The 24,147-nt window shown below is 42.0% G+C and overlaps 1 protein-coding gene across 3 annotated transcripts in view; it reads left to right on the forward strand.

Annotated features, from left to right (window-relative positions):
• The window catches only part of EEF1AKMT2 (EEF1A lysine methyltransferase 2), a 45,379-nt gene extending 26,292 nt beyond the window's left edge, over positions 1 to 19,087 (forward strand). Inside the window, exons 4-7 of one of the 3 annotated variants that reach the window (XM_062215383.1) lie at positions 4,337 to 4,408; positions 7,452 to 7,559; positions 11,587 to 11,803; positions 18,722 to 19,087. In XM_062215383.1, the coding sequence (XP_062071367.1) occupies positions 4,337 to 4,408; positions 7,452 to 7,559; positions 11,587 to 11,803; positions 18,722 to 18,816 (492 nt within the window). In that variant the 3' untranslated portion in view covers positions 18,817 to 19,087. The remainder of the gene's footprint in view (positions 1 to 4,336; positions 4,409 to 7,451; positions 7,560 to 11,586; positions 11,804 to 18,721) is intronic. The other 2 variants (XM_062215384.1, XM_062215385.1) reach the window with 2 other exon arrangements.
• Positions 19,088 to 24,147: the final 5,060 nt, after the last annotated feature.

Here is a 24,147-nt window from a genome sequence, read left to right on the forward strand (position 1 = left end):
TGTTGTGGCCATTGGAGGAGTGAACCAACAGAAGGAAGAACTCCCTCTCTCACTCTTTGTCTCTCTCTTAACTCTTTACATTTTTTTTTTATTAAGATTTATTTATTTATCTGAAAGCCAGAGTTGCACTCACATACACAGAAAGAGAGAGAGAAGAGAAGAGACAGATCTTCCCTCTGCTGATTCACTCCCCCAAATGGCCACAGTAGCATAGCTGGGTCAAGCTGAAGCCAGGAGCCAGGAACTTCTTTCACGTCTTGCACGTGAGTGCAGGGGCCCAACCACTTGGGCCATTCTCTGCTGCTTTCCCAAGCACATTAGCAGGGAGCTGGATTGGAAGTGAGCAAGTGGGACTTGAACCAGTAACCATATGGGATACTAGAGCTGCAGACTATGGCTTAAGCCACTGAACCACAGCCTCAGCCTTGCAGTTTTTCTTAATTGTTGTGTTCTATAAGTAATGCATCGTTTTTCTGGACACCTTAAGGTCCTTGTAAGTATTTTGTTTTCAGCAGTTTGCTTATGATGTGCCATGGCTTGGATTTCTTTGTATTTATCCTATCTTGGTGTTATTGAACTTTCTGAATCTGTTTAAGTCTTTTGCCAAGTTTGGGATGTTTCCAGTCTGTTTGGTTCATTTTTTTCTATATCTATCACAGTCTTTTTTTCCTTTTGGGAGTCAGTAAATATGAATATCACTATTTTCTCACTGTTGGTCAGATTTCATAATTTGTTGATATTGTTTTCAAGCTATCTTTTTAATCTCCATTTTTTAAAAAGATTTATTTATGTATATGAAAGAGAGAGGAAGAGACACACACAGAGAGAAATCTTCCATCTGCTGGTTCACTCCCCAGATGGCCTTACTGGCCAAGGCAGGGCCAGGCCAGGCTGAAGCCAGGAACCTCTTTTGATTCTCTTCTGGGGCCCAGGCTTTTCCCAGGCCATTATTAGGGAGCAGGATCTGAAGTAGAGCAGCTGAGACTTGCACCCGTGCCCATGTGGCATGTGCTGGCAGCTTTACCTGCAATGTTGGCCTCATCGTCTTGTTCTTTTATTGAGACGTTTGCAACTGGTTGATGATTCTTAAGGCTCTTTTAAGTTCTCCCTTCATCTTTCCTTTGTGTAACTTTGCAGTCTGTTGTAGAAGCTAGTTTGTGCATTTTTTCCTAATTGCATCTTTTTTTTTTTTGACAGGCAGAGTGGATAGAGAGAGAGAGAGAGAGAGACAGAGAGAAAGGTCTTCCTTTGCCGTTGGTTCACCCTCCAATGGCTGCCGCGGCTGGCGTGCTGCGGCTGGCGCACCGTGCTGATCCGAAGTCAGGAGCCAGGTGCTTCTCCTGGTCTCCCATGGGGTGCAGGGCCCAAGGACTTGGGCCATCCTCCACTGCCTTCCTGGGCCACAGCAGAGAGCTGGCCTGGAAGAGGGGCAATCGGGACAGAATCCGGCGCCCCGACCGGGACTAGAACCTGATGTGCCGGCGCCGCAGGCGGAGGATTAGCCTGTTGAGCTGCGGCGCCGGTCCTAATTGCATCTTAATAGTAACATTTAATCTTTTTTTCTGTTCCCTGTATTGCCTGATATTGGAACTTAAATCCAAAATGAGAGTTAGTGGCTGGCGCCCGTGGTGTAGCAAGTAAAGCCGCCACCTGCAGTGCCAGCATCCCATATGGGCACTAGTGCAAGTCCTGACTGCTCCACTTCTGATCCAGCCCTCTGCTGTGGCCTAGGAGAGCAGTAGATGATGGCCAAGTCCTTGGGCCTCTGCACCCGTGTGGGAAGACCTGGAGGAAGCTCCTGGCTCCTGGCTTCGGATTAGCACAGCTCCTGCTGTTGCAGCCAATTGGGGAGTGAACCAGCAGATGGAAGACCTCTCTCTGTCTCTGCCTCTCCTCTGTCTGTGTAGCTCTTTCAAATAAATAAAATAATTCTTTAAAAAAAATACAATAGGAGTTAACAAGCTACAGTCTGTAGGTCAAATCTGGGTTTCCCTTGTGTTATAATTATTTATTGGAATACAGCCACATCCAATCTTTTATTGTCTCTGGCTGTTTAGGTGCTGTGTTGGGATAGTTGGGTAGTTGTAATAGAGAATAGAAGGCTGACAAAGCCTGAAATATTTACCCTGTTCTTTTATGGAAAGTTTTCTGGCCACTGATCCAGGGATTTTTATTAAAATCATGTTTTTAGCAGGTAACCTTAATGGTTGTGCATATTTGCATATGTGGCATGTGATGTTCGGTTGTCTTTCTGTTCAGTTCATAGCCACTGATGACCATTGCTTATATTTAGTAATTTTTCATAAATCACCTGTATATTTTTTTAAAGGTTCATTTATTTTTTTGCAAGTCAGAGTTTTATTGAGAGAGAGAATCTTCCATCTGCTGGTTCACTCCCCAGATGAACATAATGGCCAAGGCTGGACCAGGCCAAAGCCAGGAGCCAGAAACTTCTAGGTCTCCCACATGAGTGGCAGGAGTCTAAACCTTGAGCTATCTTCTGTTGCCTTTCCCAAGCCATTAGCAGAAAGCTGAATCAGAAGTGGAGCAGCAGGGACTTGAACCGGCACCCATAAGGGATCCAGTGTTGAAGGCAGCAACTTTACCTGCTATGCCACAATGCCAGCCCCAATTGTCTTTATTTTTGATTGCTGTTTTTACTACATTTTTTGATAGATGTTTTCGCTGTTTAATTTATTCTTTCATTATTTTCTGACTTCAGTTCTTTTTATTGTAAGCTGTAAACCCTATTGTTGACCTTTTGAAGATAATCTGTCCTTTGTGCCCCTGCCCCCATACTCCATGGATTCTTTTTTTTTTCTTTTTGACAGGCAGAGTGGACAGCGAGAGAGAGACAGAGAGAAAGGTCTTCCTTTTGCCATTGGTTCACCCTCCAATGGCTGCCGCGACCGCGGCCGGCGCACCGCGCTGATCTGAAGTCAGGAGCCAGGTGCTTCTCCTGATCTCCCATGGGGTGCAGGGCCCAAGCACTTGGGCCATCCTCCACTGCACTCCCTGGCCACAGCAGAGAGCTGGCCTGGAAGAGGGGCAACCGGGACAGGATCGGTGCCCTGACCGGGACTAGAACCTGGTGTGCCGGCGCCGCAAGGTGGAGGATTAGCCTAGTGAGCTGCGGCGCTGGCCTACTCCATGGATTCTTTTGAGAAGTTTCCTTTTTTTTTTTTTTTAAAGATTTACATATTTCTTTGAGAGGCAGAGTTACAGACAGAGAGTTAGTGAGAGGTATTTGAGAGCTCTTCCATCTGCTGGTTCGCTCCCCAAATGGCCAAAATAGCCAGAGCTGAGCTGAATCAAAGCCAGGAGCCAGGAGCTTTTTCAGGGCCTCCCACGTGGGTGCAGCAACCAAAGCACTTGGGCCATCTTCTACTGCTTTCCCAGGCCACAGCAGAGAGCTGGATTGGAAGTGGAGCAGCTGGGACACAATTGGTGTCCATAGGGGATGCTGGTGCAGCAGGTGGAGTCTTAACCTACCACAGTGCTGGCCCCAAGAGTTTCTTGGTCTTTTAATCAAATAAACTGTAATGTGCTTGGGTGTGGGTATTTGTTTTATCTTCTTTTGGGTTTATATAGTGCTTTTTGAATTTGTGGCTTGGGAATCTTGGTTACTATTGGAAAACTCATAAATCATTTTCTCTTTTCGCTGTAGTCTCATTTCTTCTTAGATTCTGCATATATAAAAGGTTCATAAAGTTCATAGAAGATGCATATCATGAAAACCTATACATGCGGCCGGCGCCATGGCTCAACAGGTTAATCCTCCACCAGCGGCGCTGGCACACCGGGTTCTAGTCCCTGTCAGGGCGCTGGATTCTGTCCTGGTTGCCCCTCTTCCAGGCCAGCTCTCTGCTGTGGCCCGGCAGTGCAGTGGAGGATGGCCCAAGTCCTTGGGCCCTGCACCCGCATGGGAGACCAGGAAAAGCACCTGGCTCCTGGCTTCAGATTGGAGGGTGAACCAACGGCAAAAGGAAGACCTTTCTCTCTGTCTCTCTCTCGCTGTCCACTCTGCCTGTCAAAAGAAAAAAAGAAAACCTATACATGTATTCCTTTCCACAAAAATAATTTTTAATGCCGTTTTCCACAAATTTTTTGAAGTATGTTCCTGTATCTATTTCTGTGATAGATCTGTGCCATGTCTTTTATGTTCTTTTGTTATTAAATCTTCATTTTTTCTTTCTATGTTTCACAGGAATAGTTTCTTCTGACTTCAATTCACTAATTCTTTCTCCCCGTGTGTCTAATGTGTTGTGAAGTCTATCTTTGAATTTCTTAGTTTAGTTACTGTTTTTCAGTTGTTTAGTTTTTCTCATTGTCATAGTTTTCAGGTCTCTGCCAGAATTCTCCAACTCTTCGTTGTCATTCACTTTGGAAGTTTGAAAATCTGTTTCTGGTAATTTTTTTGTTTGGTTTTCTTATAGGGTCTATTTCTTTCTTTTTTTTTTTTTTTTTTTTGACAGGCAGAGTGGACAGTGAGAGAGAGAGAGAGAGAAAGGTCTTCCTTTTCTGTTGGTTCATCCCCCAGTGGCCGCTGCGGCCAGCGCACTGCGCTGATCCGAAGCCAGGAGCCAGGTGCTTCTCCTGGTCTCCCATGCGGGTGCAGGGCCCAAACAGTTGAGCCATCCTCCACTGCACTCCCGGGCCACAGCAGAGAGCTGGACTGGAAGAATGGCAACCAGGACAGATTCTGGCACCCCAACCGGGACTAGAACCCAACATGCTGGCGCCACAGGCAGAGGATTAGCCTATTGAGCCGTGGCGCCGGCCTTTATAGGGTCTATTTCTAATGTCAGTTTTCCCCTTGGGTTTTGATTATTTATTGTTTCTTTGAATGTGTGCTTATTTTTTACTGGGTGCCAGAAATTGAATGTGAAAAATAGAACTCGCACATGAATGGCAGGGACCCAACTACTTCAGCCTTCGCTGCTGCCTCCCACAGTGCACATTGGTAGGTAATCGGAATTAAGGAGTGGAACCAGGACTCCAACCCAGGCACTCTAGTATGGGATGTGGATGTCCCGAACATTTTATTTTTTGAAGATTTATTTATTTCATTTGAAAGGCAGAGTTACAGAGAGGAAGGGAGGGAGAGACAGACAAAAGAGAGAGATCTTCATTCACTTGTTCACTCCCAAGATGGCCTTAATGGTCGGTCAGGGCCAGGCTGAAGTCAGGAGCTTCTTCCTGGTTTCCATGTGAGTGGAGAGGCCCAAGCACTTGGCCATTTTCCTCTGCCCTCCCAGGTGCATTAACAGGGTGCTGGATTGGAAGTGGAGCTGCTGGGACACTAACTGGTACCCATATGGGATGCTGGTGCTGCAAGTGGCAGCTTGACCGCTGTGCCACAGCACTGGCCCCCAACAGTGTTTTTTTTTAATTTTTTTTCTTCCCCCTCACCAGCAGTATCTTTACAGCTGTGTCAGATACCTGCCCCATATGTGATTTTTTTTTTTTTTTAATATAGGTTGCACTGGAAGAATAAACAGGCATGGGAAGGAACTGAAAGTAAGCAGTTAATAGCATCATCCTGGGTTCTAGGTTTCATATAAAAGAAACTGAGGCAAATAAGGAAATGAAGATCTTGAAGGGTGTGGAGGGAGACGACTGAAGGGCTGGGAGGTAGAAGTCAGATCAGAGGTTGTTAGAGCTAAGGTTAGAATAAAAACACAGGAAGCAGATGCTCTGTTGGAAAGTAACTGGGGTATGTATGACTTGAGTATTGAATAGGAATTGGGATTGAAAAGTCTATGTAAGGAGAAGGCCTTGTGCTTAAGCTGGCCTTGAGATGCTCACATCCCAAGTCAGAGTGGTGGTTTGTGTCCAGGCTTCTCTGTTCTGGAGCCAGCTTCCTGCCAGTGCGCCTGGGAGGCAGCAGATGATGGCTCTTGGCTTTGGTCTGGCCCAGCCCCAGATATTTGGCTATCTGGGAAGTGTTTGGAAGCTGTTTCTGCATCTCCCACTCTCTGTCACCCTGCCTTTCAAATAAATTATTTATTTTTATTTTTTAAAAAAGTTTCATAAAGTTACATAAAGTTTCAATGTGTGTGTGTGGAAGTTGGTTAAGTTATTTTTAATTTTTTAAAATGTGTTTCTTTTATGAATTTGAGTAATAGAAAGAAACAGAGAGACCTCCCATCCTCTTGTTTACTTCCTGGGAAACTGGGAGCTGGGAGCTACAGCTCCTGTGTGGGTGCCTACTTCAGCTGTCCCCCACCCCTATCCCTCAGTGTGTGGGTGCAGGGACCTGCCTACTTCAGCTGTACTCCACCCCTGTCCCCCAGTGTGTGGGTGCAGGGACCTGCCTACTTCAGCTGTCCCCCACCCCTATCCCCCAGTGTGTAGGTGCAAGGACCTGCCTACTTCAGCTGTACCCCACCCCTGTCCCCCAGTGTGTGGGTGCAGGGACCTGCCTGCTTTAGCTGTCCCCCATCCCCCATCCCCCAGTGTGTGGGTGCAGGGACCTGCCTACTTCAGCTCTCCCCCCTGGCCCTTAGAGTGTGTGTTTGCAGGAAGCTGGCATCAGGAGCAAGCTGGGGCTCCAGCCTGTATGGAGTGGCGTGTCCTGACCTCTAGGCCTATGGCTGCCTCGATGTGTGAAGGAGGTGACCATTTAGTAAATGATGAAGAGCACCAAAGGAATTTTAGGCCACACTGTACTTTCTATCTTCTTTTGTCTTTTGTATTTCCCTTGAAGTTATTTTTAGTTTTATCGGTCCAGAAATGTTAAACAAGGTTAAGGATGAGGTCGAGAGCAGAAGCCACCAACCAAGCTTTTGCTGCAAGCTCCACAGACCCTAGCTGGATTTGTGACTAGCACAGAGCATAATTCTTAAGTCCAACAGCATTCTCAGCACCTTGGAGATAATAATAATACCTACCCAGCCAACCTTATAGGTTTGTGTTTTTGAAAAAGATCTAATGGAATCTATGGAATATTTCAAAATGAAAAGGTACTGTGCATACGCAAAGTGGTCAATAATCATGTGGCTGGAAGAGAATTAAAAAATTCACAGTTCCACTGCAGGAAGATTTTTACAATCAACATGTTATTTATATTTGCATTTAATTTATTAATGTACTTTAATTGGATAGAGTAAAATCTGTGACAAATTTATGTGTCAGAAGTTAATACTACGTGTTCCTGACTGCTTATGCATATATTTCATTGACTTTGAGAAAAAGAATTTTCTTTTGAAAAATGAGTGAAATACTATAAAAGCAAATTAATTGTCACATTTTATAAATTTAAAATTTTGGCTTCTGTTTGGATTCTACAATAAAATTTAAACATTATTGCTTATTGAATATTATATGTTATTTGAACCATAACAAAAATAAAACAACCCCAGTTCTTAAGGGATATTATAACTCACGGGCAAAACGTAATATTAAAAACTTTTTATAATTAAAGTATAAAATTATTTCTCTGTCTCTAGGCAAAATTTGGTTTCAATAACATTACCGGAATTGATTACTCTCCTTCAGCAATTCAGCTTTCTGAAAGGATCCTAGAGAAAGAAGGGTTATCTAACATTAAATTGAAGGTAAATATTTATATTACTATAATTTCATTTATAATAGAAGTTATGAAGTTTAAGTGTTTCTAAGGTATATTAATTTTCTGACATCTTTTGAATTCATAAACTAACGGTTAACCATAAATAATCCAAACTGAGCCGGCGCCGCGGCTCACTAGGCTAATCCTCTGCCTGCGGCGCCGGCACACCAGGTTCTAGTCCCAGTTGGGGCATCAGATTCTGTCCCAGATGCTCCTCTTCCAGTCGAGCTCTCTGCTGTGGCCCGGGAGTGCAGTGGAGGATGACCCAAGTCCTTGGGCCGTGCACCTACATGGGAGACCAGGAGAAAGCACCTGGCTCCTGACTTCGGATCAGCATGGTGCCCCAGCTGCAGCGCGCCGGCCGTAGTGGCCACGTGGGGGGTGAACCAACGGAAAATGGAAGACCTTTCTGTCTGTCTGTCTGTCTCTCTCTCTCTCTAACTCTGCCTGTCAAAAAAAAAAAAAAAAAAAAAAAAAAAGATCCAAACTGAAGCATTTTTAAGAAACTGTATTTAGGGAGCCAGCGTTGTGGCACAGCGCGTTAATGCCCTGGCCTGAAGCGCCGGTATCCCGTGTGGGCGAGGGTTGGAGACCCGGCTGCTCCACTTCCGATCCAGCTCTCTGCTGTGGCCTGGGAAAGCAGTAGAAGATTTGCCCAGGTCCTTGGACCCCTGCACCTGCATAGGAGACCCGGAAAGATCTTCTGGCTCCTGGCTTCAGATCGGCACAGCTCCTGCCTTTGCAGCCAACTGGGGAGTGAACCATCCGATGGAAGACTCTCTCTCTGCCTCTCCTCTCTATATGTAACTCTGACTTTCAAATAAAGAAATAATTTTTTTTTTTTAAAAGAGAGAGACTGTATTTAACATTTATTCTAGTTGATTTGGGGAAATTATTTTCTCTTCTACCTTTTGTGCATGTGTGTTCATACACTACATCCCCAACCCTTGTTTACAAAAAACACAAATAATACTTAGCTATGAATTAATCAGACTAAAAAGTTGTAGACATGAAGAGTAGTATACTCAGCAAAGATCATTTAGTTTATTTTTGTGTTCTATAGTCTCTGTGATAATGACTCCCAAATTTATATTTCTAGCCTAGGTCTCTCCTTTGAGCTCTAGAATTACTTAAAGGCTGCCTACTCTAAAGTTCCACTTGAATAGCTAACAGTTTCCTAATTTAATTAGTTCAAAATGCAACTCTTGTTTTTTTTCCTCAAACCTTTTTTTTTTTTTAAGCATTTATTTATTTATTTATTTAAAAGAGTTACACAGAGAGGAGAGAGGCAGAGAGAGAGAGAGAGAGAGGTCTTCCATCCACTGGTTCACTCCCCAGTTGGCTGCAACGGCCAGAACTGGGCCGATCTGAAGCCAGGAGCCAGGAACTTCTTCTGGGTCTCCCATGTGATGTGGGTGCAGGGGCCCAAGCACTTGGACCACCCTCTGCTATTTTCTCAGGCCATAGCATGCAGGGTCTTAATCCACCCATACAGGATGGACTGGGTCCAAGGAAAGGTGAGGAAAGGCCCATTCCCCAGCCTCCTGATCCCGGAGACAATCAGACGCAGCGGGGAGCCAAGTCTAGTAGCAAGAACTCATTTACTTTGTGCATAATAGTACCTTTTATAGCACAAAACTGCAGAGTCATTGGGGTAGGGCTAAGGACCAACCAATCACTTAAAAAATCACCTTATGGGGGGATTTCTATAGGACTAGCCCTATGTCTATACACTTGTCACTAGTTTTGTTACCTCCCCTGATGTTGCGCAGCCAATTAGTTTTAGTGGTAAACAACTTTGGATTCCGCCCATCTTACTTCCTCTGGGCGCCATCTTACTCGGCTCCGTGTGGCTCCGTTCCACGCAGCTCGGGTGGGGGCACCTGGGGGCAGCTGCGCATGCGGAGCCCCCGGGCCGGGCCTGGCCTGGCTGCGCCATGGCTGCGATCATGCCCTGCAATAGCAGAGAGCTGGATTGGAAGTGGAACAGCCGGGGCTTGAACGGGTGCCCGTATGGGATGCTGGCACTGCAGGTGGTGGCTTTACTCCCTATGCCACAGCGCTGGCCCCACTTTCTTGGTACTTATATTGCTGTCTGTTAAGTTCAAACTGCCATCATCTCTTTCAGAGATGACTACAAGAGCCATTTCATTGGCCTCCTCCTGTCCACTCTTGCTGTCCTGGTCCATTTACCACAGGTGGTGAGGGTGACCTTTGAAAAGGTCAGTTCCTTTGATTTCCTTGCTGGGAATGGAATCTGAACCCCGCATCCAGCCTTACGAAGTCCCACGTTTTTTACCTCTCCCTCTGGTGCTGATGTCCTGCAAGTCACCCTGGCTTGCTCTCTGTTCCTGAAACATGCCAAGTGTGTTCTTCCTATATCGTCTTTACACCTGCTGCCCTCTGCCCTGATGTTAACACACTGGGCTCCTTCTTATGATTCAGATCCCTGCTCCAAATTCACCTGAGAAATGCTTTTCCAGACTACTTTTTCCAAAATACCTCTCTCCCAGTCACTCAGCGTCTTACTACTCTGTTTTTGTTCTCTTGATATCATTTTATCTTAACTTACCTGTGGAGCTTATGTCTTAGTCTGTTTTCTGTACTATAATTGAATAGCACAAAATGGTAATTTATAAAGAACAGATGTTTCTTCAGCTCATGGTCTGGAGGCCTGAAGTCCAAGAGCATGGCGTCAGTGTCTGGGGAAGGCCTTCTTGTGCATCAGAACATGGCAGTGAGACAGACCAGGTGTGCCACAGGTCCCTGCTTTTGTCCCAGAGCAGTTCCCTCAGGAACCCGTCACTCACTCACGAGGGCAGAGCCCTCATAACCCATCACCCCCAAATGTCATGAACGTATGGCTTTGGGGGTTACCTTTCCCCCCTTGAATTCTGGAGGACACATGCAAACCACAGTGGCTTATTTATTGTTTCTCTCTCCCTTTACAGACTGTAAGGTATATTTGAATGCAAGGATCTCTTCTGTTTTATTTACTGTTATATCCACTGTCTAAAAAGTACTGGCACAACAGATGTCCACAATATGTTTGTTGAATAAATGAATACTTTTTTGAGGCATTTAGGATGAGGAAGCTTCTCAGTTCTTGAGAGTGGTATTTATTATTTTGCTTTGAGTACAATGAATACTGTACTTTGGACATGAGGGAGGGAAACTCACCTGAAATATAAGTAAACATTCACATTTTTAAGTCAATAGGAGTCTCAGACAAAATACTACTTAAAATTACTTTATTAAATTTTTATGAATAATCACTAGCTAATTGCTTAATTATTTTCCATACTAGCTTTTCAGATTCAGGCTCATTGGCAGGTATTTGTGGATGTTTTATAAAATTGAGGCAGATCTCTATTTCACATCCTTAAAAAGTACTGTTATTGACAATGAGATGCTTATGTACGACTTTAAATATCTAAAATGCATTATATTTACCAAGTTAAGTATTACAGTTTAGAATAGTCATTTAATTTCTCAAGCTTCGTGCCGTTCATTATATCCACTAGTAGTTTTACAAAGTTGCTCATTCAAAGCATAAGGACGTCTCATTCATCATGTTTACTGTGGGTTACACAGCCAAGAGCATAAGCTAAAAATCTTACTTCCAGTGACCTGAGTTCCAAGTAAGTTTTGTCATTTTGGTAAATACATCAAATTTTCTGCTTTTCAAAAGAAACAGCTTTTTCATAAACCAGCTTATGAGCTCTATAATGTGTGGTATTATGAGTCAGAGTACCTGGCTTTGATTTGTTTCCAAATTTGTAGAGATTTGGAATGTCTGGGAAGCACTATCAGCTCCTCTTACTACTCGACTTTAATGATCTTGGAATGAGGCTCATAAAAGTTTGCTTTAATGTTGAAAATATGTTTATTATATGTAAAATGCTATCATAACTAATGGGCCCTTTTATCTATAACTTTTTACATGTTTTCACCGGAATTCTGTAAAGCTTGTGTGTTAATTGTTCTCATGCACACGTTGATTTTTAATATAGGTAGAAGACTTTTTGAATCTTTCCACAAAGCTGTCTGGATTTCACATTTGTATTGACAAAGGGACTTTTGATGCCATAAGCCTTAATCCTGACAATGCAATTGAGAAGAGGAAGCAATATGTGAAATCTCTCTCCAGGGTGTTGAAAGTAAAAGGCTTTTTTCTAATAACCTCATGTAATTGGACCAAGGAAGAGTTGCTAAATGAATTCAGTGAAGGTAAATGGCTATGTGGTGTTTAAATATGGGCTTACCTCAGGTTTCATGTATTTAAGTAGGTTCTTTTCCCCCTGGTGTTACAGTGTTTTACTTTTCTATTTGTGGGAATTGCCTGCTTTTCCTCTCTGTTAATGATCTTGGTAATAACCTTTAACTGTATATACAAAGCACGGAGAAATAACGTTGGTGAGGTCCAGAGACCTTTTTAAACATTTTCCAAGAAATCCTGGCAGTTAAGTACTGAAGTTTATGAGCCTGTAAATTCAGGTTCTTTGTTTGAGCTACACAATCTGTTATTTAGAAAATAAAAAAGGCACATATCAATAAATAACTGCTTCTGACTCCAGTGCACTGATTTCACTGGCAAATCTCCAGTCATGCAAATGATAGTGATTTTTGAAGTCTTTCATGATGAGTGTTTTTATCTTCAGGACTTTGTATGTCTTGCTCTAGTTGTCATTTAGGTATTTAGATGTTATCATCTAGTTTTCAGTATCTATAAAAAAATTATTTTGAACATTACACAGAAACAAAATGGAGGGAGTTGACAGAAGGTACTGTCCACTAATTCTTGAATAAATCTTCTGTGCCTTTTTGAAGATTTGGGTGCCAAGGAAGGAGCTTCTTTGCCATGTTAGAAAAGTTTAGTTAGTGACCTGGGTCTACTAAGTGGGGATTCTGTGGGAACTGAAAATCTGTAAGCTGTACACAAGGTATTTTGAGTTCTCTGGCAGATTATTCCTTGAATGTTTTAAGGAATATTTTATCTGTCAGTTCATTTATGCAGTGTACAGGCATTTCTGTGAAATTATTTTGGGACTCGTTAGATATTTGCCTGTTTTTCCTAAGGGTCCTTTTCAGATTAGTATTAATTTTTAGAAGAGAAATTTCTACAGTGAGGACTTTAAGTAAATGCTACTGCGTTAAATTCTGAACCTCAATTTCAAATTAATGGGAGATCAGACACTTTGAGAAGGCAGTTTTACTGTGTAGTGTTATTTATGACCAAATGTCATATACTTTATTTTTTTAAGATTTATTTTATTTGTTTGAAAGATTTACAAAGAGAGAGGTAGAGACAGAGAGAAAGAGGTCTTTCATTCACTGGTTCACTCGCCAAATGGCTGCAATGGTTGGAGCTGGACCAATCCGAAGCCAGGAGTCAGGAGCTTCTTCCAGGTCTCCCACATGAGTGCAGGGGCCCAAGGACTTGGGACATCCTCTGCTGCTTTCCCAGGCACATTAGCAGGGAGCTTTGTTGGAAGTGGAGCAGCCGGGGCTTGAGCTAATGCCATAAGGATGCTGGCACTGCAGGCCCGGGCTTTAACCCACTGTGTCCAAAGTGCCAGCCCCCAAGTGACATACTTTATCTCAGATTTTGTTTTCTTTTGGTATTAAAGGAATAATCAGGGAGATGTTAACACATGTCCCTTTGTGTGCTTTCAGTGACTTTGACAGGTTGTATCACTGAAAACCTGAAGTGTTTGAGGTGGAATTGGGAGCTTATGGTTTAGTTACCACTGCCTCTGGAAAACAGGAGTCCTATAGGTTTATTGTCTTGTAATTCATGGCATTCATTTTATTATCTTCTATGTTAAATTTGTTTCTTTTAGAATTCTTAAGGCTCTGTAGCAGTAGTCTTTCATTTTTCCTGAATTTTGACAGTTTTAATAAATGCTCAGTGTCAGTGTGAAGGGCAAGTTCCTTTTTCGGGTTTTAAATACAGGTGTTCTCTTTTACCCATGGAACCAGCAGACAAAAACATATTTGTCTGTCTTTGATAATGAAGAACAGACTTCATTTGCTATAAAGTGCTGAAAAATGAGTCTGCGTCTGAGACCTACTGAGTAAACTTTTTATGTTCAGTTTTAGAACTAAATACAGAATTTAAATAAATAAAATATTGTAACAGGAAATGTTAAATAATTATATACAAGTAAAGATTTTTTTAGCCATGCATTTTAGAAAATGGTGTTCAGAGTTAGATATGGGAGAGTAATCAGATGCACTACTGTGCTTCACTGCCGGAGGTCTTGTTAGAGCTTCTTGGTTTGGATGTCATGGTCCCTCTGCATCTAATGAAGCTTGTCTCCCCAGTCTTTAAAGGTTCTTTGCTTTTTCCCTTGTTTGAAAAGTAAATATTCACAAAAGTCTTGGAACTTGCGTTTTTCACTTCGTAATCCTGTTTATAAATAGAATTTAGAATACCCCAGTCCAAAACCCTGGATCCAGAATGCCACTGAGTGTGCTGCAGAGTCCAGAACGATAAGCGCTACAGTGACATTGCCGATAGAAAATTCTACACTTGGCCTCATGTTTAGTTGTGGTCAAAGTGTACATACAATAAAAATATTATATAAAATACCTTCAGGCTATGTGTCTAAAGATTGTATGTAACATCAACTTCAGTCCCATCCTCAAGATATCTCATAATATATATGAAAATATTCCAACATTTGAAAAAAAACCTAAAATTTGAAATACTTGTGGTCCCAAGCATTTTGAATAGGGGTTACTCAATCTGTATAAACATTTTGTGATGGCCGGCGCCGCAGCTCAATAGGCTAATCCTGCACCTGTGGTGCTGGCACACCGGGTTCTAGTCCCGGTCGGGGCGTCGGATTCTGTCCCAGATGCTCCTCTTCCAGTCCAGCTCTCTGCTGTGGCCCAGGAGTGCAGTGGAGGATGGCCCAAGTGCTTGGGTCCTGCACCCACATGGGAGACCAGGAGAAGCACCTGGCTCCTGGCTTCGGATCAGCGTGGTGTGCTGACTGCAGTGCGCTGGCCACAGTGCCCATTGGGGTAAAGGAAGACCTTTCTCTCTGTCTCTCTCTCTCTCACTGTCCACTCTGCCTATCAAAAAAAATTTTTTTTGTGTGTGTTGTCATTTGTTTTGGAGAAGATTAACTTGAATCAGTTGACAGATACTAGTATGTTCTAATTTGATGTGCACTAATTTAACTTTTTTGTTTTAGTTTTTATTATTTATTTCATTTTTACTTGAAAGGCAGAGAGAGGAAGATCTTCCATCTGCTAGTTCATTCCTCAAATGCCCACCGCAGCTGGGGCTCAAAAGCGGGAGTGTGCCAGAGCAAAGCCATGGGCTTGGAGCTCAGTCTGGGCCTCACTGTGGGTAGCAAGGGTCAGATTCCTTGAGCCATCACTGGCTACCTCTGAGGGTGCAGACCAGCAGAAAACTAAAATTGGAAGTGGAGCTAGGACTCAAATCTAGACACTCTGCTGTCATATGCAGACATCCCAGGCAACATCTTAACTCCTATGCCATACCAAACACCCTCCCCGCAATTTTACTTTGTTCTAACTCCCTAATTAAAACAACGAGGGGTGGGTGTTTGGCACGCAGTGGTTATGGGGCCATATGGGAGTGCTTGGATTCATTGGCTCCGCCCTGGAGTCCAGCCTCCTGCTAGTGGGCACCCTGGAAAGCAGCAGGTGGAGGCTCAGGTTAGTGAGGTTCTTGCCACCTATCAGGGAGATCCAGAGGGAGTTCTGGACTTGTAGCTTTGGCCTGACCCAGCCCTGGCTGTTGCAGGTGTTTGCGGAATGAACCAGTAGATGGGAAGTCTTTGTCTCTACTTTTTAAATAAGTAAAAATAAATTTTAAAAATCCAGTAACTAATAACTACCACCTATTTTACTGTAAAAGTAATTGGATTCCTTATAAAAAAGTTAAAAAATACAAATAACTCCAAGACATAGCATATAGATTAAAGTAATTAAAGTCATTCATTAACCATCAGTAGAGTATAACCATGATTAATATTTTGGTAAATTATATATTGAGATACACTTATTTTGTAGTGTTAATGCAGGGAATGAAAAAATTTAGTGTAGGTGTTAGCATTTAGTACTGCAGTTCAGGTGCCTACAGAAAGCCTGGGTTCAAGTCCTGGCTGTGTTCCCCATTCCAGCCTTCTGCGGATGCACACCCTCAAAGGCAATGGGTGATGGTTCAAGCCCCTGGGTTCCTGCCACCTCGGTGGGAGACCTGGACTGAGATCCCAGCTGCTGGCCTTGACTCGACTTGGTCATTGCCACTGTGGGCATTTGGGATGTGAACCACCAAATGGGAGATCTGTCTTTTTGCCTTAAATTAAAAAAAAAAAAAAAAAAAAAAAGTCGTGGAAAATCGACATAGACGGGTACATTTTCCCTTGAAATATTTAAGCATATGTAAAATTGCTGAAAATACAGGTGTGTACATCTGAAAAATTGGCTCACATTAAAATATGTCATGCTTTTTTTTTTTTTCCTAAAGATTTATTTATTTCCTTGAAAGAGTTACACAGAGAGGAGAGGCAGAGAGAGAGGGAGAGGAAGAGGAAGGTCTTCCATCCGTTGATTCACTCCCCAGATGGCTGCAACGGCCAGATCTGCGCTTCTCTGAAGCCAGGAGCCAGGAGCTTCTTCCGGGTCTCCCACATGGGACTTGGGCCATCTTCTACTGCTTTCCCAGGCCATAGCAGGGAGCTGGATCGGAAGAGAAACAGCTGGGACTCGAACTGGCGCCCATATGGGATGCCAGCACTACAGGCGGTGGCTTTACCCACTATGCCACAGTGCCAGCCACATGCTTTTTTTTTTTTTAAAGATATTTTGGGGCCAGTGCTGTGAGTGTAGCTGGTTAATCCACCATCTGCACTGCCAACATCTCATATAGGTGTCAGTTTGAGTCCCTGCTACTCCATTTCCAATCCATCTCCCTGTAATGTGTCTGGGAAAGCAACAGAGGATGGCCCATGTCCTTGGGCCCCTGCACCCATGTGAGAGACTCAGATGAAACTGCTGGTTCTGTTCTGGCCCATCCCTGGCCGTTAGCAGTCAGTCATCTGGGGAATGAAGCAGCGGATGTAAACTCTCTCTCAGTAGCTCTGACTTTAAAATAAATTAAATAAAGCAAAATGCTAGTTAGGATACCCCAGTCTCGGGTCAGAGTGCCTTTGTTGATTCCTGGTTCTGGTTAGTATTCCAGCTTCCTGCTAATGCAGACCCTAGAAAATGGTAGTTGTGTTCCTGGCTCCTGGCTTCAGCTTGGTCTTTGCAGGAATTTAAAGAGTGAACCAGCAGTGGGAACTCCCTCTGTCTTGTCTATTTGTCCAAAAAAAAAAAACAACTTCGAAGTCCTGTCCCTTGGAAAAGGTTTCCTTTCCCTCCCCTCCCCTCACCTCCGATGCAAAAAATCTTGAAATCTGCATAGTTTTAAAAACATTTTTTTAAAAAGATTTTTAAAAGATTTTATTTATTTATTTGAGAAGTAGAGTTACAGACGGAGGGAGACAAGAAAGGTCTACCATCTGTTGGTTCACTCCCCAAATGGCTGCAATAGCTGGAGCTGGGCCAGTCCAGAGCCAGGAGCTTCTTCCAGGTTTCCCACATGGTTCAGGGGCCCAAGCACTTGGGCCATCTTCTACTGCTTTCCCAGACTATTAGCAGGGAACTGGATCAGAAGACGAGCAGCTGGACATGAACTCGTGACTTCACAGGCGGAGGCTTAGCCTACTATAATACAGCACCGGCCCCATAGTTTTTCTTCCTAATATGCAGTTTTTTTTTTTTTTTTGTTTTTGTTTTTTTTAAGATTTATCTGTTTATTTGAAAGGCAGAGTTACAGAGAGAAAGGAGAGACAAACAAAAAGATATCTCCATCTGTTGGTTCACTCCTCAAATGGCCGCAACTGTCAGGAAGCTGAAGCCAGGATCCAGGAGTTTCTTTCTGGTTTCCCACGTGGGTGTAAAGGGCCCAAGGACTTGGGTTATCTTCCGCTGCACTCCCAGGCGTGATAGCAGGGAGCTGCATTAGAAGTGGAGCAGCTGGGATTCAAATTGGTGTCCATATCGGATGCCAGGGTCCCAGGTGGCAGCTTAACCTGCTACCCACAGCACTGGCCCATAGTATGCATTTTTATAACGCATATTTTGGTGCAAAAGATTTTGAAATCCACATTGAGTTAATAAAATGCATTTTCTGTGAACTTTTTGAGGATCTCTCATGATAAGATGTGTATAGAAGATCAACAATACAATAGTATGTGTCTTTTATACATTTTCTAATATTTAAAAGAGTTCTTTTAGCTCAAAACAAGGAAGTGAAGGAAATGCAGAAACCAGTTACTCGAAGGGAAAAAACTCTTCCCAAACTAATAGTCCAATCACTGAAGGAAAACCTTGGTTAACATTTTAGTGAGTAACCTTTCCCCTTTATTTATTTTTTAAATACCAAATAGTAAACTTTTCCATTTTGAACAAGGAACGGACAAGACCAGAAACAAATTGCAGAAAAGAGGCTTTCCTTCAGATCCTAATCCCTGCTCCTGTTCACCAGCTCTGCCAGCCACTTCCCTGCAGCCCAGCTCACCACCTCGCCTGTAGGAGTAGCCAGCACGTGCTGAGTTCTCGCCACATGCTGTACCACTACTTGGAACCAATCTGTAGCATGCATGTGAAAATACTTAATACAGAAAGGTTAAATAACTTGATTAGTAGAAGGTGGAAAAATTGTGGAAATGGACAGTGGAGATGTTTGCAGCATGTGGTAAGAACTCAGCACGTGCCGGCTACTTCTGCAGGCTAGGTGGTGAGCCAGGCTAGCAGGCAAGTGGCTGGCAGAGCTGGTAAACAGGAAGTGGAAGGATCTGGATGAGTAGCAAAGTCTCTTTTCTGCAATTTGTTTCTGGTCGTGTCTGTTCCTTGTTCATTTTAAAGTGTTTTTTGGGTGTATACGCACATATGCCATGCAGGCACAGTAAAAATGAAAAAAATCATAAAATGAAATTCAGTCACTAATTAAAGTTTGGCATCACATGGTTTCATAAAGGATTTAAAAGTACATAGATACACAAACTTCTCCTTAACCGTGGAGTCAGTCCTTAATAAAAGTATTTTGATTTTGTCTGACAGGATTTGAACTTTTTGAAGAGCTGCCAACACCCATGTTCAGCTTTGGTGGCAAATCTGGAAACAGTGTAGCAGCATTGGTTTTCCAAAAATCCTGAGACTTTTCCACGAACAGATTCAGGTAGCTTTTTAAGAAGCTACACAGCAAAGCAAACCTGATACAGAGCATGAAAGTATAAATAAAGGCTTAGTAAGTACCAGTGATGCACATGTTGAGTAGATAGATTGAGTTGGTTAAAAAAAAAAAAAAAAATCCATGATCATGTAAGTGATTGGTTTTTAGAGATCAAGAATAGTTTTTAATTTTCTTTTGTATTTGTAAATATTTTCTCTGATTTAAAAAATTTTTCTGTAATTGCTAAAGTTTAAAACTTTAAAATAGTAAATGAATTTACAAAAAGCATGTATTCTTGATTTTTATGCCTTGGTAAAGTTGAATTGACTGTGGTTAGCTATGAAGATTTGATCAAACTATTTCAGAAACAGAATAATAAGTGAAACAACTTTTTTGGTATTTTACTTGAATATTTATGAAACATAATAAGAAATAGTATTTCGTATTGAATAGAGATTGTTTTTAAAATTACTTAATAGCTGGGAAAACCCCCTGGGCTTCATCTATATAATCAAACAAAGTCAGAGCAGTATATTGATTGATAAAGAATTATTTATTGAGCCTGTATTTTCTAACTGATGAGTCTTCTACACGCTGATGGATAAGCAGGTAAGAGAAAGGAAGAGAACTAAGGGACATTATTTGCTAGCACTATGTTATATGAGAGGACGTCACCAAGTTTGTGAAAAAATGGAACAAAAAGATTTGTGAAAAAAATTTTTTTTAAGATTTATTTATTTGAAAGGGAGAGTTATACATAGAGAGATCTCCCATCTGCTGGTTCACTCCCCAAATGGCTGCCTCGGCTGGAGCTGGGCAGGTTAGAAGCCAGGAGCTTCTTGCCTGTCTCCCACGTGAGTGCTGGGGCCCAAGCACTTCAGCCCTCTTCCACTGCTTTCCCAGGGACATTAGTGCAGAGTTGGATCTGAAGTGGAGCTGCCAGGACTTGAATCCTTACCCATCTGGGGTGGCACCACCCGCTATACCACAGTGCCAGCCCCAGTGCAAAAATTTTGAAATCCACACATAGGGTTTTTTATAATATGCATTTTCCACAACCTTTTTTTGAAGACTCCTTGTAATTATTAACTTGTTGAAACTTCCCTGAATAGTCTTTTTAAATACTTTCTTAAATTATTATTATTTTCTAGTATCTACATGATGTATGTATTGCTTATTCTTGCTTCTATGTGTAAGAAAACTGCAATTGAGAGTCGTTCTGTGAGGTCGAAGGACAAGTATAGGATGGAGCCAGGGTTCCTAACTGGGTGGGTCTGGCTCTCATGTGTTCTGCCTCCCAGCTGCTCAATCTCTGCCTTTATAGCTTGTCCAGTTTAGTTGAGAACCAGGACTGATAAAGTGTGTATGAGAATTCAGTGAGATGTTGGGCAATTACTTCTAACAGCTCTGTTGCTCCTTGTTGGTGTCGATCACCGACAATTGGTTAGTGCTGGTCTGTGGACTCTCGAGCTCTCAAGCTTGCCTCTGTCAGAACTGAGTTTGTCATCTTCTGTGCAGGGGGGTCGGTATACGGTATAAGTCATAGGTTGTCATTCTTCTGTGCAGGGTGGTCGGTATAAGTTATGCAAATCTCAGGGATGTTGGGATAAAAGATGTTGTAGATAGCAAGGAAAACAGTTTATGTATTCATGTTTTTGAAGAGATAAGGTATATTACAATACTTAAGGCCACTTTGTATTAATATGGGTTTTTAAAATGTTATCTAGGTGTTTATGATTTGCAGCTTTGGGGATCCATTGAGTTACAAATAGAGCAATTTTTGTTTATTTGGCAAATGTTGCTCCAGTATTAAGTCTAGCTTGACATCCGATTTTTTCCTTTGAGGGATTGTGGTGAGGGAGGGGTGAGTCTTTGATGTAGATCAGCATTATTCATTAAGATCACTGTATGCCTTCCACAAGGTAGCTGAAGATGTTTACATGGACTTTTAACAAAAATCACATTTTCTGAATAGGTCTTGTTTTCAACATGTAAAAAGTGAGAAATTATTTCAGAATATGTACAATTTAAACTTTAAAAAAATATTATGTTGTTTTTCGAGATGTGGGATCTTAAGCCAAAGAAGCATGCAGTTTTATAATTTCTTGAGGAGGTCTGGCCTTGCTGCTGCTTTAACGTTGGCGGTCTTTCATTTCCAATGTAGTAATAGATAAGTGGTCTCAGAATTTGGAGTGTGAAGTGTATGTGATTTTAAAGCATGAATCCAACAACATGGGCTTTGTGTGTGACTAGACAACAACATTTTCAATTCACAGAAAGCTTGGAGTGAGTCTTTGTTGAGCAGCTCCTTGAGTTGCCATGCGGGGTTTGTTCCATTTGCAGAGGGAAAGGCATTTTGTTTTGAATCTCCCGAGCTGTTGATAAGGTCAGCCCCCTTATCACTTTAATCCTGCTGGAAGCCAGCCTCTTGGGGACTGACATCCGAACAAATGAAAGGTCCAAAAATGCTAACAAGAAATTAATTTCAAATAATATCAAACTGTTAAAAAACCAGGCCAGTGAATGTCCCCAAGTTACTGAGACACATTTTAAATACATTATTATTAAACTCAGTATTGTTAAATCATAATTATATAGTAAGTTATGTAGTAAATGCTGTTTTCTGTGGATAAGAAGTTGGAATTGTTTTTTTTAATCAAAAGACACTTATTTTGAGGAAACTTGTTTGAAATGCAAACGAGATTTCTCAGTGGAGCCTGCACAGAATTGTTGCTTTTCATTATGATGTTATTGCTGCATAACAGGCCACTTGTGTGTGCAGGAAGTGCGTATGCAAGTCCAATGGGAATTGAGGCCTGAATGGGCAGTTACACCAATTAACAAATAGAAGGTTTTCAGAACATTTTGTTTTAAGCCAGGTGCACAGTTAGAGTTGCTTTTTGGGACTGGCATTTAAGTGTGAGAATCAAACCTGACACCACTCTTGGCAGCTTGACTAAAGCATTTTAAAGTCAGTACAAACTGTCTTTGCATGATTTTTTATCCTATTGTAGTAGCAAGGAGCTTGCTTTTCTTCTTCTCTGATACGCATGTAATCTGTTTATTTTGAAGGAAAAACGGAGCTAAACATACACAGTAGACTTAGGTTTTTAATGAATACTGTGCTTTTAAAATTTCTGTGATATTGTAATGCAGTACTTTATGATTCACATTCATCCAGGATATAACAGAAACCTGAATTGTTAAGAAACTGAAGTTACTAAGTTTCTCATGTACTTGAAATAATTTACCTTAAATTACTATGTAGAGGAAGAGTATCTCCACCCATGTTCACATGCTTTCCATTTCAGTTTATGTTCTCTTAAATAATTGTACTGTGTGTGTGTGTGTGTGGCTGTCTGTCTGTGTGCTTGTCTTTTTGTCTGCTGGCCTACAATGAGATAGTACAAATGTGAACAGTTTGTCTTTAGGGGAGGGACCTGGGTGTTGAATACTGTTTTTGGCTTTGTGAGCTAGCATCTGTGTGCTCCAGAGATAGTCCTCTGTTTTGAGAGCAAGAGACCAAGTGTCCTGAGTTCCATGTAGTAACCTCTTCAGCTGATTTTGAGTGGGAATTCCTGCTGGGCTTTGAAGGGAGTCTTGTCTAATACACTCCACTGGGAAAGGGCTGCCTGCCTGTGGGAGGCTGAGCAGTGCACCAAGTAGAAAGATGGTTGCATAGTGGGAAAAATTAGGAAATTCTCATCATTTCTTTCCATAAGGCAGGCAAACAGAGATGTCCTTAGAAGAAGGGGGAGTACATGAGCATGCTTTATTAACAGTTAATGGAAGAAAATTAATGCTAATTTATTCTTCATACACACCATGCAGTTTGTTAGAAAAGTAAAAGAATAGTTTGAAATTCTTTGGTCAATTGAAGGATTCATGTTTTAGGTGCATAGAAATGAAACTCAACATTAAGCAGACAAATACTCAAGCCTACAGGCTACATAAATGCTGAATAAAACCAGCTCTACAATGGAACTCTGAAAAGCAATGGGTAAGAAGCCTAATGAATGATTGAATATGACCTTAGCAAAATCCCTGGAGTGTTGTTGAAAGATCATTCATTTCCAGCTTAGATGTCAAGATGGGCTCCAGTAACCTGGAAAAAAAAAAGTGAAAAAAAGGGAAGGAAAAAAACAAGAGCCTGAGTCAGTGTTTACTGAGTTTTAAAAATCTCTGCCACACACTGTATTAGACCAATGATTAAAAGGGCTTCTCTAGCTGAATGTTGAGCTGTCACTGTGAGGACCTGTAGTTTAGGCCCAGGGAAACCAAATTAAAAAATTAGGAATAATTCTCAAGACATCCATCTATCAATATCCTGCTTTTATGGAGAACTTCAAAAATGGGTGTGTAGGCTGGCAGAATGTGTTTTTGTCATGCTGATATTGTTCCTAAGCAAGACTTAGAGACCAGTTGTGCTTTAAAATACTTGCAAATTACTTGCCTAGCTTATTAAAGGAAGGTAGAAAAAAACCAAAATCTACATTTTTTTATTTTTCAGAAGAAATGATCATATTTAAGTTTTACACATGTGTTGTTATTCTTTCATCAGCAAATCAGTTTCTTAGTGAGCTTTATTGTGCATGCTTATCCAGAAGCTTCTTAAGAGAATCTGATCCATCTGTTTTCCCAAATATGTAAACATTTGCACATCATCTAGCAATTAGCATATCCTGGATGATAGCAGAATAACTTAGAAAGAAATGAAAGAATACTCTGGTAGAATAAAGGGACTCTGAACTGTGTCAGTGTTCATTAACGTGTGTGCAGATGAGGAGTTTATCATCCAGTCCGTGAGGAGGGCAGGCTAGCGATGGGCGTGGAGCAGTTGTACTTGCCCTGCAGTTGGCTTCTTGGGAGGAAGAGGCTGACTGCAGGAGAGTGTGGGTGTGCCAGTTCCCATTTGCCTTCTAACCCCTCTGCTCATATGAAAATGTCAGTGCTTTGTTCCCATCTAATTTTAGTACATCCTGACTGAAAAACATGCTAAGATGAAAAAATGTTAGGATAATTTCCAACCATGGAACTTTGAGCTGCAGGGTGGGGGAGAGGAAGAGTGGAGGAAAGAGCAGTTTATGCTGCATATCCGCCGGCTTTTCTGGGGCAGCATCTAGCCCCTGCTCTGCTGATTTTGGGAATGAGATAAATTTGGCTGCACTGATAATTAGATTTTCCTTCCGTGTTTTCAGTAAGAAGCCTACTTGGAGTCTGATATGTTGTTTAATCAAATGTACTGGGTTGAATTAGAGAGCTGTATGCAAGCTTTGGAAGAAAGGCCTGAAATTGTGAGTGAAAACCACATATT

The sequence above is a fragment of the Lepus europaeus genome, chromosome 17 (assembly GCF_033115175.1).
Source record: "Lepus europaeus isolate LE1 chromosome 17, mLepTim1.pri, whole genome shotgun sequence".
Lineage (NCBI taxonomy): Eukaryota > Metazoa > Chordata > Mammalia > Lagomorpha > Leporidae > Lepus > Lepus europaeus.